General features: G+C 38.1%; 1 protein-coding gene across 1 annotated transcript in view; it reads left to right on the forward strand.

Annotated features, from left to right (window-relative positions):
* The window catches only part of LOC128663085 (A disintegrin and metalloproteinase with thrombospondin motifs 2-like), a 914348-nt gene that overhangs the window by 765219 nt on the left and 131973 nt on the right, over positions 1-17156 (forward strand). Inside the window, exon 11 of the mRNA XM_053717234.1 lies at positions 1018-1163. Within this exon, the coding sequence (XP_053573209.1) occupies positions 1018-1163 (146 nt within the window). The remainder of the gene's footprint in view (positions 1-1017; positions 1164-17156) is intronic.

Genomic DNA, 17156 nt, shown 5'->3' on the forward strand with positions numbered 1-17156 from the left:
TATTAAAGCTTGGTGTCTAAAATGTGCTGATTTACAGTTTACAAGTCAGCTGATCTGAACTCTAAACTAAATTAAAAAATGAGCTTCATTAAAGGCCATAATACCCAAATGTTTAAACACTTGAAAGTGATGCAGCATAGCTGTAAAAAGCTGTCTAGAAAATATCACCTGAACATCTCTATGTAAAAAAGAAAGTTATTTTACCTCAAAAGTTCCTCAGTAGCCACCTCCCATTGTAAAGGATTTCTAAGCAGCATTTTAGTGTGTCTGTCCTGGGACATCTGAAGGGACTAGCATCGTGCACTCTCATATTATTTCACCAATCAGGTAAAGGAAGCTTACTATGAAATCTCATGAGAGTTAAGTGAAATCTCATGAGATCACAGTAAGAGTTCATGACCTCAGCACTGCTGATGCTGATTGGCTGCTGTTCATTTCTTCATTTTTTAAATTTTTTTTACCTGCAGCTGGGAGCAGCTGAGTATAACTTTTTACACAGAACTTACTCTGCTGAGCTGAGGAGATTGTGAGGTAAAATATCTTCCTTTTTTACATAGAGATGCTCAGGTAATATTTTCCTGTCAGCTTTTTACAGTTATACTGAATCAGTTTCAAGTGATTTAGCATATGAGTATTATGTCCCTTTAAGTATCTCTCTATCTAGTATGAAGCATTCTTCTAATCCACTAATACGGTACTATCCATGTTCTGCAATATTTAAGCCTGACAAAAACCTTTCAGTAAGGATTCAACTGCATTCGGTAGTAAAGCTGCACTTCATTGTTATTGCTTGGAAATGAAGACATATGTCTACGTCTAATTTAACACAAATGTGTTTTACATACTGCGGTTCTATACAATTCTATCAATGACTAATCTGCCTATACCCTTCTTATGCTTCTGAGGGGTTTTAATACATTTGTTTGTACCTTATATTTGATGTTGGGCAGTTAACAAAATGATGATGTGCACTAATTTACCTAGATGTAAAATGTTTATTTTATTTTATGGTGTCAGCACTGCTTCAAAGGTCATTGCATCTGGCTGACTCCCGATATCCTTAGACAAGATGGAAATTGGGGATCGTGGAGTAAATTTGGTTCGTGTTCTCGCACTTGTGGCACAGGTGTGAAATACAGAACAAGGAGCTGTGACAATCCACAGTAAGACTTATTTGTTTATCTTTTATACTATCTGTTCATTTATTTTAAATTGTCACTAACATATTATTAACTTAAACCATTATGAATATAAAACATTTATATTCATATTGTAAATAATGAAGGTATTTGATTAAAAAATGCATCAGTGAAGGTAAAATGATTTTAAGACAATCGTACAGACAGACAGACAATTATGATCAAGTGATGTATGTTTCCAGTCTGCTCTCAATTATCTTAAACTGAATATGATCAGGATAAATTGCCATTGTAATTACCTTTAGGGACAGCACACTCCTGAGTGTAGTGAGCTGCTGATTGTCATGTGTGACAATTGCACCCTCTACTGGGCTTTAATGGGAACTCAAGTTTGCAATACAAGCAGGTTAAAAAATGACTTGTAAAACTGAGAAAAATAAATGTTCCCACATAGCAAGTAAACAACATACAAATGTTGCTTCAAAACAAAATATACAACATTCAATATACTGTTTGTTTTTACAACTCAATTTTCCCCAGATAAACAATTACTTTAATTAAATAAATAACAAACCAATATAAACAATACTAGCATTTATATAATAATTATATCTCACCGTATCTGGAATATTTAAAATATCTGGGGTGAGTGTTGTATAGTAATTCACTAGACTAGATTTAAAAACTTTTGTGGTCATTTTGTAGCCCACAGCCCTTTCAAAAACAATAGAAAAATACCCAGACACTCATATCAGCATATATATATGTGCTTCCCAATACTTTCAAAGAGTCCTTGTATCAGTTGCAAGACTAGGTAAAACTGAATTCAGAAAAATAAACAATATACTGAATTGAGTTGACCATAACGCTATATGCGCTCATAAACTGTAACCAATATTACCCAAATTAATTAGCCTTTATGTGGTTCCCCAATGCAGTTAAACTTAACCGAAGACCCCTCCACTGGTTATTAAGGCTTTGGACATTTTAAAGCTAGTCTTATATATTTGATGTATAAATATCTGAGATTCCTGACATCTCTATATCATTATCTAGACAAATTCATTGTCACAAAATATTTGTGAGTGTAAAATATTTTCCATAATTAATTCATCATCTGTTTAAATTTGAAAATGATTAGTGAGTAGTGAAAATGATTAGTGAGTATTTTGATTCTAAAACAAATTATTTTATGGTGCCTTACACTATAACTGAACAAACAGGAAAACAAAACATTAGTGAGTACAGGTACTTTATCAAAACAGTATTTTGATTCTAAACCAAATTATTTTATGGTACCTTTACAATATGGCTGAACAAACAGGAAAACAAAACATTAGTGAGTACAGGTACTTTATCAAAACAGTTGTGCGATAAATGGAAATTGAAAGTATGAATGTTAAATGTACATTGTTTTTTAAAAAATCTAACACTAATAAAGTATATAAAAATATATTTTTCATTAAAAAGGTTAAGTAAAGAATGTTTTAATATATCAATGCACCTGGCTATTCATTGATCTCTGATAGAGAAACATCTTGTTGTTTCTAATAAATTCTAATACCTTTTGAAATACACACTGTTACTTGAAACTAAGCAAAAATAGAATACAGTGGCATTTCATATGTGAAAGTTTTTTTTTGTTTTTTTTTATCCCATTACTATGAACGTGACTGAAAAGTTGTTAGATAGATTTTGGTAGTTTAGAAGATAATCTGATATTGTAGAATCAGCCCAAGATAGGCATCAGGATCAAGGGGCAGGCAGGCAAAATCCAGAAGAAAAGCAAGAGTCCGGATACCTGAAAGACAGGCCTGGAGTGGGACACAAGTTACCAGGCTAGGCAAAGGAATCTATTCCAGGAAACAAGTCAGGGTAGTCATACAACATATACAAGTAGCGGAGATGAGCAAAAAAAAATATGTCTTGAGCACTTTACAAGGTACACGTACATATATAAACATGTTGCACCTCCTTGTTCAATAGAATTAAGTCTACTTATAGGGTAAATTTAGAATGGAAAAGGTTTGGGTTTCAGTTCTAAATTTATTTTACGGAATACCTAGGTAAGTACAGTTTGTATGTAGAAATTTCAGGTTTGAGATTTTCTTATGGGGGTGAGAAATTGCAATTTTCTCCAACATAGGTGTGTCCGGTCCACGGCGTCATCCTTACTTGTGGGATATTCTCTTCCCCAACAGGAAATGGCAAAGAGCCCAGCAAAGCTGGTCACATGATCCCTCCTAGGCTCCGCCTACCCCAGTCATTCTCTTTGCCGTTGCACAGGCAACATCTCCACGGAGATGGTTAAGAGTTTTTTGGTGTTTAAATGTAGTTTTTATCCTTCAATCAAGTGTTTGTTATTTTAAAATAGTGCTGGTATGTACTATTTACTCTGAAACAGAAAAGAGATGAAGATTTCTGTTTGTAAGAGGAAGATGATTTTAGCAAACGTTACTAAAATCGATGGCTGTTTCCACACAGGACTGTTGAGATGAAGTAACTTCAGTTGGGGGAAACAGTTGGCAGACTTTTCTGCTTGAGGTATGACTGGCCACATTTCTAACAAGACTTTGTAATGCTGGAAGGCTGTCATTTTCCCTATGGGAACCGGTAAGCCATTTTCTTAGTTTAAGTAAAAGAATAAAGGGCTTCATAAGGGCTTAAAAGACTGGTAGACATTTTTCTGGGCTAAAACGATTACTTTACTAAGCATATTTGGCAGATTATAACTCTTAATAGTTATTATAATCTTGGGGATTGTTTTAAAAAAACGGCAGGCACTGTATTGGACACCTTTTTCAATGGGGGCCTTTTCTAGTCATAGGCAGAGCCTCATTTTCGCGCCACTAATGTGCAGTTGTTTTTGGAGAGCAAGGCATGCAGATGCATGTGTGAGGAGCTAAGAGCCACTGAAAAAGCTTATAGAAGGCGTCATTTGGTATCGTATTCCCCTCTGGGCTTGGTTGGGTCTCAGCAAAGCAGATACCTGGGACTGTATAGGGGTTAAATGTAAAAACGGCTCCGGTTCCGTTATTTTAAGGGTTAAAGCTTTCAAATTTGGTGTGCAATACTTTTAAGGCTTTAAGACACTGTGGTGAAATTTTGGTGAATTTTGAACAATTCCTTCATACTTTTTCACATATTCAGTAATAAAGTGTGTTCAGTTTAAAATTTAAAGTGACAGTAACGGTTTTATTTTAAAACGTTTTTTGTGCTTTGTTGTCAAGTTTAAGCCTGTTTAACATGTCTGAACCATCAGATAAACGATGTTCTATATGTATGAAAGCCAAGGTTTCTCCCCATTTAAATATATGTGATGATTGTGACATAGTGTCCAAACAAAGTAGGGACAATGATGCCACAGATAATGATATTGCCCAAGATGATTCCTCAAATGAGGGGAGTAAGCATGGTACTGCATCATCCCCTTCTGTGTCTACACCAGTTTTGCCCACACAAGAGGCCCCTAGTACATCTAGTGCGCCAATACTTATTACCATGCAACAATTAACGGCTGTAATGGATAATTCTATTGCAAACATTTTATCCAAAATGCCTACTTATCAGAGAAAGCGCGATTGCTCTGTTTTAAACACTGAAGAGCAAGAGGACGCTGATGATAACTGTTCTGACATACCCTCACACCAATCTGAAGGGGCCAGGAGGGAGGTTTTGTCTGAGGGAGAAATTTCAGATTCAGAAAAAATTTCTCAACAAGCTGAACCTGATGTTGTAACATTTAAATTTAAATTAGAACATCTCCGCGCACTGCTTAAGGAGGTATTATCTACTCTGGATGATTGTGACAATTTGGTCATTCCAGAGAAATTATGTAAGATGGACAAGTTCCTAGAGGTTCCGGTGCCCCCCGATGCTTTTCCTATACCCAAGCGGGTGGCGGACATAGTAAATAAGAAATGGGAAAGGCCCGGCATACCTTTTGTTCCTCCCCCTATATTTAAGAAATTATTTCCTGTTGTCGACCCCAGAAAGGACTTATGGCAGACAGTCCCCAAGGTCGACGGGGCGGTTTCCACTCTAAACAAACGCACTACTATCCCTATAGAAGATAGTTGTGCTTTCAAAGATCCTATGGATAAAAAATTAGAGGGTTTGCTTAAAAAGATGTTTGTTCAGCAAGGTTACCTTCTACAACCAATTTCATGCATTGTTCCTGTCACTACAGCAGCGTGTTTCTGGTTCGAAGAACTAGAAAAGTCGCTCAATAAAGAATCTTCGTATGAGGAGGTTATGGACAGAGTTCAAGCACTTAAATTGGCTAACTCTTTTATTTTAGATGCCGCTTTGCAATTAGCTAGATTAGCGGCGAAAAATTCAGGGTTTGCTATCGTGGCACGCAGAGCGCTTTGGCTAAAGTCTTGGTCAGCGGATGTGTCTTCCAAGACAAAATTGCTTAACATCCCTTTCAAGGGTAAAACACTGTTTGGTCCTGATTTGAAAGAGATTATTTCAGACATCACCGGGGGAAAGGGCCACGCCCTTCCTCAGGATAGGTCTTTTAAGACTAAAAATAAGCCTAATTTTCGTCCCTTTCGCAGAAACGGACCAGCCTCAAATTCTACATCCTCTAAGCAAGAGGGTAATACTTCTCAACCCAAACCAGCCTGGAGACCGATGCAAGGCTGGAACAAGGGTAAGCAGGCCAAGAAGCCTGCCACTGCTACCAAAACAGCATGAAGTGATGGCCCCCAATCTGGGACCGGATCTGGTGGGGGGCAGACTTTCTCTCTTTGCTCAGGCTTGGGCAAGAGATGTTCAGGATCCTTGGGCACTAGAAATAGTTTCTCAGGGTTATCTCCTGGAATTCAAGGAACTACCCCCAAGGGGAAGGTTCCACAGGTCTCAATTATCTTCAAACCAAATAAAAAGACAGGCATTCTTACATTGTGTAGAAGACCTGTTAAGAATGGGAGTGATTCATCCAGTTCCATTAGGAGAACAAGGGATGGGGTTTTACTCCAACCTGTTCATAGTTCCCAAAAAAGAGGGAACATTCAGACCAATTTTAGATCTCAAGATTCTAAACAAATTTCTCAGGGTTCCATCGTTCAAAATGGAAACCATTCGAACGATCCTTCCTACCATCCAGGAAGGTCAATTTATGACCACGGTGGATTTAAAGGATGCGTACCTACATATTCCTATCCACAAGGAACATCATCGGTTCCTAAGGTTCGCTTTTCTGGACAAGCATTACCAGTTTGTGGCACTTCCATTCGGATTAGCCACTGCTCCAAGGATTTTCACAAAGGTACTAGGGTCCCTTCTAGCGGTTCTAAGACCAAGGGGCATTGCAGTAGTACCTTACTTGGACGACATCCTGATTCAAGCGTCGTCTCTGTCAAAAGCAAAGGCTCATACGGACATCGTCCTAGCCTTTCTCAGATCTCACGGATGGAAGGTGAACAAAGAAAAAAGTTCTCTGTCCCCGTCAATAAGAGTTCCCTTCTTGGGAACAATAATAGATTCCTTAGAAATGAGGATTTTTCTGACAGAGGTCAGAAAATCAAAACTTCTAAGCTCTTGTCAAGTACTTCATTCTGTTCTTCATCCTTCCATAGCACAGTGCATGGAAGTAATAGGATTGATGGTTGCAGCAATGGACATAGTTCCTTTTGCACGAATTCATCTAAGACCATTACAACTGTGCATGCTCAGACAGTGGAATGGGGATTATACAGACTTGTCTCCGACGATTCAAGTAGATCAAAAGACCAGAGATTCACTCCGTTGGTGGCTGACCCTGGACAATCTGTCACAGGGAATGAGCTTCCGCAGACCAGAGTGGGTCATTGTCACGACCGACGCCAGCCTGGTGGGCTGGGGCGCGGTCTGGGAACCCCTGAAAGCGCAGGGTCTATGGTCTCGGGAAGAATCTCTTCTCCCGATAAACATTCTGGAACTGAGAGCGATATTCAATGCTCTCAAAGCTTGGCCTCACCTAGCAAAGGCCAAATTCATAAGGTTTCAATCAGACAACATGACGACTGTTGCATATATCAACCATCAGGGGGGAACAAGGAGTTCCCTGGCGATGGAGGAAGTGACCAAGATAATTCTATGGGCGGAGGATCACTCCTGCCACTTGTCTGCAATCCACATCCCAGGAGTGGAAAATTGGGAAGCGGATTTTCTGAGTCGTCAGACTTTCCATCCGGGGGAGTGGGAACTCCATCCGGAAATCTTTGCCCAAATAACTCAATTATGGGGCATTCCAGATATGGATCTGATGGCCTCTCGTCAGAACTTCAAGGTTCCTTGTTACGGGTCCAGATCCAGGGATCCCAAGGCGACTCTAGAGGATGCACTAGTAGCGCCTTGGACCTTCAACCTAGCTTATGTATTCCCACCGTTTCCTCTCATTCCCAGGCTGGTAGCCAGGATCAATCAGGAGAGGGCTTCGGTGATCTTGATAGCTCCTGCGTGGCCACGCAGGACTTGGTATGCAGACCTGGTGAATATGTCATCGGCTCCACCATGGAAGCTACCTTTGAGACAGGACCTTCTTGTTCAAGGTCCATTCGAACATCCGAATCTGGTTTCCCTCCAACTGACTGCTTGGAGATTGAACGCTTGATTTTATCAAAGCGTGGGTTTTCAGATTCTGTGATAGATACTCTTATTCAGGCTAGAAAGCCTGTAACTAGAAAAATTTACCATAAAATATGGAAAAAATATATCTGTTGGTGTGAATCTAAAGGATTCCCATGGAACAAGATAAAAATTCCTAAGATTCTATCCTTTCTACAAGAAGGTTTGGAGAAAGGATTATCTGCAAGTTCTCTGAAGGGACAGATCTCTGCTTTATCTGTTTTACTTCACAAAAAGCTGGCAGCTGTGCCAGATGTTCAAGCTTTTGTTCAGGCTCTGGTTAGAATCAAGCCTGTTTACAGACCTTTGACTCCTCCCTGGAGTCTAAATCTAGTTCTTTCAGTTCTTCAAGGGGTTCCGTTTGAACCCTTACATTCCGTAGATATTAAGTTATTATCTTGGAAAGTTTTGTTTTTGGTTGCAATTTCTTCTGCTAGAAGAGTTTCAGAGTTATCTGCTCTGCAGTGTTCTCCGCCCTATCTGGTGTTTCATGCAGATAAGGTGGTTTTGCGTACTAAGCCTGGTTTTCTTCCGAAAGTTGTTTCCAACAAAAATATTAACCAGGAGATAGTTGTACCTTCTTTGTGTCCAAATCCACTTTCAAAGAAGGAACGTTTGTTACACAATTTGGACGTAGTCCGTGCTCTAAAATTCTATTTAGAGGCTACTAAGGATTTCAGACAAACATCTTCTTTGTTTGTTGTTTATTCTGGTAAAAGGAGAGGTCAAAAAGCAACTTCTACCTCTCTTTCTTTTTGGCTTAAAAGCATTATCCGATTGGCTTATGAGACTGCCGGACGGCAGCCTCCTGAAAGAATCACAGCTCACTCCACTAGGGCTGTGGCTTCCACATGGGCCTTCAAGAACGAGGCTTCTGTTGACCAGATATGTAAGGCAGCGACTTGGTCTTCACTGCACACTTTTGCCAAATTTTACAAATTTGATACTTTTGCTTCTTCAGAGGCTATTTTTGGAAGAAAGGTTTTGCAAGCCGTGGTGCCTTCCATTTAGGTGACCTGATTTGCTCCCTCCCTTCATCCGTGTCCTAAAGCTTTGGTATTGGTTCCCACAAGTAAGGATGACGCCGTGGACCGGACACACCTATGTTGGAGAAAACAGAATTTATGCTTACCTGATAAATTACTTTCTCCAACGGTGTGTCCGGTCCACGGCCCGCCCTGGTTTTTTTAATCAGGTCTGATGAATTATTTTCTCTAACTACAGTCACCACGGTATCATATGATTTCTCCTATGCATATTCCTCCTGTACGTCGGTCGAATGACTGGGGTAGGCGGAGCCTAGGAGGGATCATGTGACCAGCTTTGCTGGGCTCTTTGCCATTTCCTGTTGGGGAAGAGAATATCCCACAAGTAAGGATGACGCCGTGGACCGGACACACCGTTGGAGAAAGTAATTTATCAGGTAAGCATAAATTCTGTTTTTTAACATTTCCTCTCAGTTTTGTGTTGGAGTTTGAGAGTCCACTGGTTACAGAGATAGGGTTAGTGGAAATCTGGGGAAAGCCTACTTTATTCATGCATTTAAGAAATAAACAGATGTACTATTAGCATAACAAATAATAACAAAAATAGGATGTTACAGTAATTATGTTTATGATTGTCAAAAAAGTCTAAAATGCTACTAAATTTGATATTGGCAACAGCGAAGCATGGTCTATTATGTTGGTACAGGCACAAACATGGCTTTATGGCAGGAAGACTTGTCTCTGCAGGTCTGGGAGTAAAACAAATAATCTGATACCCTCAAAACCTTAAATATAGCTGAACCCTCAAAGTAGGACTCTTACTCCCAAAGGTTCACTAGACAAAATATTACATAATAGATAAGGGCAGCGCTAAAAAGCAATTAAGGGACACACTAGGGGACCCACTATGGAATTTTTATATTAATGTACAGATGTGATAGTGAGTATATAACAAAGAGCCGTGTGCTAGGTGGTTGTAAATGAGAATATATATGTGTTTTTTTTAAATATGTGTTTATAAAAATGTCAATATAGTAGAGTCCAAAGTCATGTGAGTTAATATCAATTAGTATATCTTAATATATCCATAAATTAATACATCGTATCCAGATGTAAACATTCATCAAGGTAAATAAAACATGTAAGAAGCTCTAATATATCCGGATATATAACTATAGCTCAGCTTTAAAAATGATATATAAAAACTAATACGATATTAAAAATACTATGAATATTAAAAAATGGGGACCAAGTGGTGACAATAGTAGGCTTAAAAAAATATTGAAAATAAAAAATAGTATGCTCCAAAATTAAAAATGATGATAACAAGATGGAGATAAAAAAAAAAAAATATATATATATATATATATATATATATATATATATCAAAATAACAAGAGTATTGCATTGAGCAATGATACTTTTTTTATTGGACTAACTATACATTTATAAGTTGACAAGCTTTCGGAAGAGTTCCTTCCTTTATCAAGTCTGAAGCAATACTGCAGTCTCTTCCGAAAGCTTGTCAACTTATAAATGCATAGTTAGTCCAATAAAAAAGGTATCATTGCTCAATGCAATACTCTTGTTATTTTGATATCTAAATCTCTGGACTAACACGGCTACTCCAATCAACGTGACTATATATATATATATATATATATATATATATATATATATATATATATGAGTCTTCTGAGACAATCAGTGAGTGTTGAAAAGTTTATAAGGTGTTAAGTCTTAAAAGTCCCAAAAAAGAGAATTAAAGTGATATCACTGATGTTGCTAGCAGTGCAAGACCATATATGTTCAAGAAGTATATATGTCACACTCTTTAATGCTGAAAAAAACGTTGGCCTATATATAGTGATGTTGAATATTTGATGTGTGACATATATAGGATATAGTTTGTGAGATTGTGGTAAAAGCCGTGGTATGAACGTGATCAATTGAACCTTCTGCAAACAATATGCTGGTTTACCTTAAAATCGCTATGTATTAGCAATACCCTCTTGCTGTGTCTCTTACTGTATGTATCAAGTGTGTCCGCTTTGTCTACTCCTTGGACTTGCATGATCACACTGCGATCTGTGAGGGGCGTCTTGGAGGGTTTTCTTTTTTGCTCTATATATTAATAGAGGTATTGCCTTCAAAGGTGATGTTCAATTCCTTGAAGTTTGTGCAGATTGTCCTCAATCCTTGTTAATAGAGGTATTTCCTTCCAAGGTGGTATTCAATTCCTTGAAGTTTGTGCAGATTGTCTTCACCCCTTGTAAATGGGGCCGTTGGCTGGATGCCTTAAGACCTGCTGTGTCTTCCAGCTGAGTTTCGGAAGTATAGAACAGGTGATTGCTAATCAGGGTCCGCCTCTATGCGTTTCAGCTGTGTAAGCCTTTATCAAGAGTCTAGTTTTTAATATTCATAGTATTTTTAATACCATATTAGTTTTTATATATAATTTTTAAAGATGAGCTATAGTTATATATCCGGATATATTAGAGCTTCTCACATGTTTTATTTTCCTTAATGAATGTTATAATAAAATACTCTTTTATATATATATATATATATATATATATATATATATATATATATACTCGATCCATTTTTTTATTTGTATTCATCATTTTTGCCATTTACATCTGGATACTATGTATTAATTTATGGATATATTAAGAAATACTAATTGATATAATCTCACGTTAATTTGGACCCTACTATATTGACATTTTTATAATATAATATATGTGTTTTTATATTTATAAAACACATATATATTCTCATTTACAACCACCTAGCACACGGCTCTTTGTTATATACTCAGTATCCCATCTGTACAGTAATATAAAAATTCCATAGTGGGTCCCCTAGCGGGTCCTTTAATTGCTTTTTAGCGCTGCCCTTATCTTCTATGTATTATTCTGCAGGTCTGGGGTCTTGGCATGTCCAAACCTGCAAATGTGTGGACAAAGCTTGTCATGTTGGCGGCATTCATGTGAGTTAGATGCTAGGAGCTGAAGTGTGTTAGTTTTAAGTGATGGGTGAATAGATTTTATCCAAATATGGAAATACAGTGTACAATTGGGTGTTTTACAAATGAACTGTGTCATAAACAGAGCTATGGTGTTGTTTCTCTTGTGATAAAAGCAGTAAGTGACTACAGCTCAGAAGAAAATTAGTTACTGTGTTCAAGAATAGGATGTGATGTTATATCAGTTTGTAAGAACCATGAAAACAAATTTCTATTGAAATATCATCACCTGTTTTTTGTAACAGTTGTTGTAATCCTTTGGCATATCACCAAAAAAATGTTTCAAAAGGACTACGTGAAATTTGATTAGAGCACATATTAAAAGAAAGGAACTATCCTCTAAAACTTGACTTTGGTAGATTTCTGTGTCCCACCTGCTACAAAAAATGTTAGTTATTGAAATAGACACATGTATGGAGCAGAGTGAAGACTATGTATTATCCGAAGATTCTCTTCAGAAGGTTGACTCAGTTTGTCCTGCTCTTGGTGTATCCCCTGCATCCAAGATTAGGAAGATAAATGCAAATAAAAGACAAAGTGCTTTTAGAGCTAAAGAAGGAAGGATTTCTTAAACTTTGAAAAGAAATTATGTAAAAAGCTTGGAAGTAACTGAACTTCATGAACTGAAACTGAAGGACAGGTTCGATAAGAGTGAGTGAATTCCGGGTGTAAGTAAATTTCACAATTTTCAGGCGGAATCAGAAAGTACTATCAGGTGCTTCTTTACATCTGTATCGCAAGAGTTTGAAGAACATTCAGTGATAAAATATGTCCCCCTGATCCTACGGAATAATGGCTGTGTCGCTTGTGTCTATGATGACCAGTGGTGGTAAGGCTTGATTGAGGACATCAGCAAGGAAAACTGAGATATTTTTGTAAAATTCTTCCACCCACCTGGAACAAGAACATCACAGAAGATATCTGCTGAGGACAAAGCGTGCGTTCCCATATACAATGTTCTCAGAAACTTTTTGAGTTGACTACTGTCTATTGAAACATTAGTTAGGAAAATATTTTTGGATAACACTGGGTTGGAGGGGGGAACTACTTCTCAAGTTTTAGAACCTGGACAGGTTTTTTTCTCAGGTCATAAAAAAACAAGGAATAGGTACAGGAAAATAAATAGAAGGGGTAAGCAAACAAACACCAAAGAGGTATGGGCTGAGAACCAACAGTCAAAGGAACAAATACAAAATTACACAGTGATTCATTTATCAGGAGAGTGGCTTTGAGGAGAGTGTTTTGTTCATAAATTAACCTTTAATTTCTCCCCCTTTCATTCTTGAAGAGACTGATGTTCCCTTTGATGATGCTAAAGATTATATGTCCCTTCTTAAATTAGAAATAGAGACATATAGAGTTAATCATGGTGAGATAACAAGTTGTATGGGCTTCAGACCACCCTCTATATTTTATCCTACTAAAACTCATGGTGAGTCATAGATAGGGATGGGCGAATGTGTTTATATTCAAATTCGAATGTTAGAACAAATGTTATTGCAGAAATTCGATTTACATAATCAAATGTTATGAATGAATATTCTTAAAAATTTTAGTTTTCGAATGTCACTTTCGATTTAGAATGTTCATAATTAGATTGAATGTCCACATTCGAAATTTCAAATGTAACATTCAATTTAACAAATACTATTCAGAAGTGCCAGTTTTCCATCATTTACCAAAGGTGCACAAGTCACTAAAATGTATTAAGGTTGTGGGATTGGCTCCCTTTTGGAGAAATTATCCACTTGGGTTGATTCTATTCTACAACCTCTAGTCAAACTGATTACCAGTTTTTTAAGAGATACAAAACATTTGCTATGCTTGTTAGAGAATGAATCATGGAGGGAGGAGTATTTATTGGTAATAGTTGATGTTATTGGCCTGTTTTCAGCTATTTCCCATAGTTTGGGTTTGGAAGCGATCAGGTTTTTCCTTGATAAATATACCAAATTTGGAAATGACTTTAAACATTACATCATACGAGTTATTGACTTTTTGCTACATCACAATTATTTCCTTTTTGATGGACTATATTATCTCCAGAGATGTGAGATGGTGATGGGGCAAAATTTCCCCCCTCTTACACTAACCTTTTAATGGGTTGGTGGGAGATGTCCCATGTCAATGGAGATAACCCTTTATTGGATAGAATTAATTTCTATCATTGTTATATTGATGATCTCCTCTTTGTTTGGAGGGGGTCATCGAGGGAAGTGAAGGATTTTGTTGGCTATTTAAACAGTAATAATGTGGGCCTTGGATTTACATTTACTTGTGAGCTCAAAGAGATTCCTTATCTAGATGTCGTCTTGAAAGGTGATACATTTAGTGCCCGTATAGAAAGTGAACTTTATCGTAAACCTATAAAGGTCAATAATCTTCTTCATGCTAGGAGTTCATACCCTAAAAATACTGGTTTGGCCTTATAAAGGGGGAATTCATTAGGTTGCACCAAAATTGTACAAGTCAGGATTTTTAAAAAAAAAGAAAGCATTGGCCTGTGGAATAGGTTTCTAGAACGGGCTATATATTGGGATTGATACAAAGGGCTTTTTTTACAAGTGAAAGATGTGAAAAGAGAGGATCTACTATTTATTTGTACTTTTTAAACTAAACACGTACTCTCCGAAGCAACATCCCAACACCTACCTGCAATCTTCCAACAACAGGCCCAGTTACTCCCTCTGCCACCCTCTGCATCTTCCATCCAGCCACTGAGAATGAAGTTTCTTTGTTACTATTTTCCTCACGCTTTACTACCTGCCTGCTTGACCTTATCCCTTCTCATCTAATACCCTCACTGTCTTCCACCCTCACTCCTGCTCTTACCCACATCTTCAACCTATCTCTCTCTACCGGCTCATTAACATCTTCTTTCAAACATGCAAAGATCACTTCCATACTCAAAAAACCCTTCCTTAACCCTAATTCTCCTGAACGCTACTGCCCCATATCACTGCTTCCAATAACATCAAAACTCCTTGAAAAACTAGTTTACAACTGCCTAACCCACTTCCTTTCCACCAACTGCTTGCTTGACCCCTGCAATCTGGATTCCACCCCAAACACTCAACTGAGACTGCCCTTACCAAGGTTATCAATGATCTTCTTTCTGCTAAAAGTAATGGCCACTACTCTATACTTATCTTACTTGACCTCTCTGCTGCCTTCGATACAGTTGACCACCCCCTCCTCCTACAGTCCCTTAGCTTTTTTGGCCTCTTTGACACTGCTCTTTCTTGTATTTACTCTTATCTTTCTCACAGGTCTTTTTCTGTGTAATTTGCTGGTGACTCCTCGTCTCCAATGCATCTGTCTGTTGGAGTACTTCAAGGATCTGTTCTGGGTCCTCTGCTCTTCTCCATTTATACTTCTTCACTGGGTAAACTTATGAACAGTTATGGCTTCAAATATCACCTCTATGCTGATGACAACTAGATCTAACTCTCCACCCCTGCTTTCTCTACCTCTGTCCTTTCTCATGTCAGCGACTGCTTATCTGGTATTTCTTCCTGGATGGCCTCTCACCACCTAAAGATTAACATGTCCAAGACTGAGCTCCTTCTTATCCCCCCTCAAGCTCTACGCCGGCGTCTGATTTTTCTATCCCTGTTGACGGCATCACCATCTCCCCATCGCCCCAAGTCTGCTGCTTCGGAGTTACACTTGACTCAAATCTATCCTTCATCCCCTAAATCCAATCGCTTTCTTCATCCTGTCGCAACCACCTACGCAATATTTTGCCCTTTTCTGAGCGCTAACATCACAAAGCAAATAATCCACTCCCTTGTTATTTCCCGACTTGACTACTGCAATAACCTACTTACTGGCCTTCCTCTTTTCTGCCTCTCTCGCTTCAATACATCCTAAATACCTCTGCCAGACTAATCCACATTTCCCGTCGCTCTGTATCTGCTGCACCTCTTTGTGAGTCCCTTCATTGGCTCCCCACTCACAGCAGAATTAAATTCAAAATTCTCACCCTTACATACAAAGCTCTCTCCAACGCCGCTCCCCACTACCTATTCTCTCTAATCAACAAGTATACTCCAGCCTGACCACTAAGATCCAACAAAGACCTGCTCCTTCCATCTTCAACTATCACCTCTTCCCATGTTAGGTGCAGTCGTGCAGCACCTACCCTCTGGAAAACTCTCCCTCGTGATGTCAGGCTTTGCCCTAATCTCTCTTTTAAATAAATGCTCCCTAAAGACTTTTTTGTTCAGAGAAGCCTACCACCCAACTTAGTAATAAATTAATTCCACTTACCTAACACTTTCCTCATCTAACTCTGTATTAACATCTTTCTCACTCTTGCAGTCCTCAACTCCTTTTTCTCAACCTCCTACACTTCTAGATTGTAAGTTCCCACAGGAATAGGGCCCTCAATTCCTCCTGTATGTGTTTGTCAAATTTTGTCTTGTCTCTTAAAAGTTTTACATCATTGTTGTAATTAAATGAATTGTACCCATGGACAGCGCTGCGGAATATGTTGGAGCTTCATAAATAAAGTATAATAATAATAATTGTACATCTAAAAGGAAAACAGAGGACAAATTAATTTTCAGTATTCCCTATAGCAACCAATATGAAAAAATACATTCTCATGGGAGATGATGACTTACATTCAGTAGTCAAACATGGATGTCACTTTGTTCCTAGACGTGCACTGGGGAACTTTTTGTCACCTAGCATGTTGAAGTCTAAACAGGACCCAGAATGTTAGTTACAATGTAAAGGCCGCTATAGATGTGGTGCCCTGAGTTCTAAGGTATGTAGCCCTGCTTTGGTGACAAAACAATTCCAATCTAAGATCATATACAAAGTATATGACCTAGAGAACTGTACCAACTGCAGAACATGTTATGTAATTTACCAGACTAATTGTATGGAATGGAAAATGTAGTACATTGGTATTACCACTAGGGAAGTTCGAGTTCACATCACATCACACTTATATGATTGAGCTCATTTTAAAGCTCAAACACGTGAGAAAACCAAATAGAAGGTACTCAAAGTGAAATATCCAACAGGCACTATATTTTCTCTCTCCCTTTTGAGGTGTCCTGTTACTGAATATTACCTATAGGAAGTGCTGGGTGTTAGCCTATCACATCACTGCAGACACAATAGAGCTTGTTAAAAGCTTTAAAATATGTGAGTAATATAGCACTATTGTAACAGATGTTGTGTTAAGATTGAACTGCACTATTCTCTTATTCCCTCTTTTTGAGGTATTGGCATTAGTGATGTCCCGAATAGTTTCGCCGGTGAATAGTTCCCAGCGAACATAGCTTGTTCGCGTTCGCAACGGCGGGCGAACATATACGATGTTCGATCCGCCCCCTATTCGTCATCATTGAGTAAACTTTGACCCTGTAT

Source organism: Bombina bombina, chromosome 6, assembly GCF_027579735.1.
Source record: "Bombina bombina isolate aBomBom1 chromosome 6, aBomBom1.pri, whole genome shotgun sequence".
NCBI classification, from domain to species: Eukaryota; Metazoa; Chordata; class Amphibia; order Anura; family Bombinatoridae; genus Bombina; species Bombina bombina.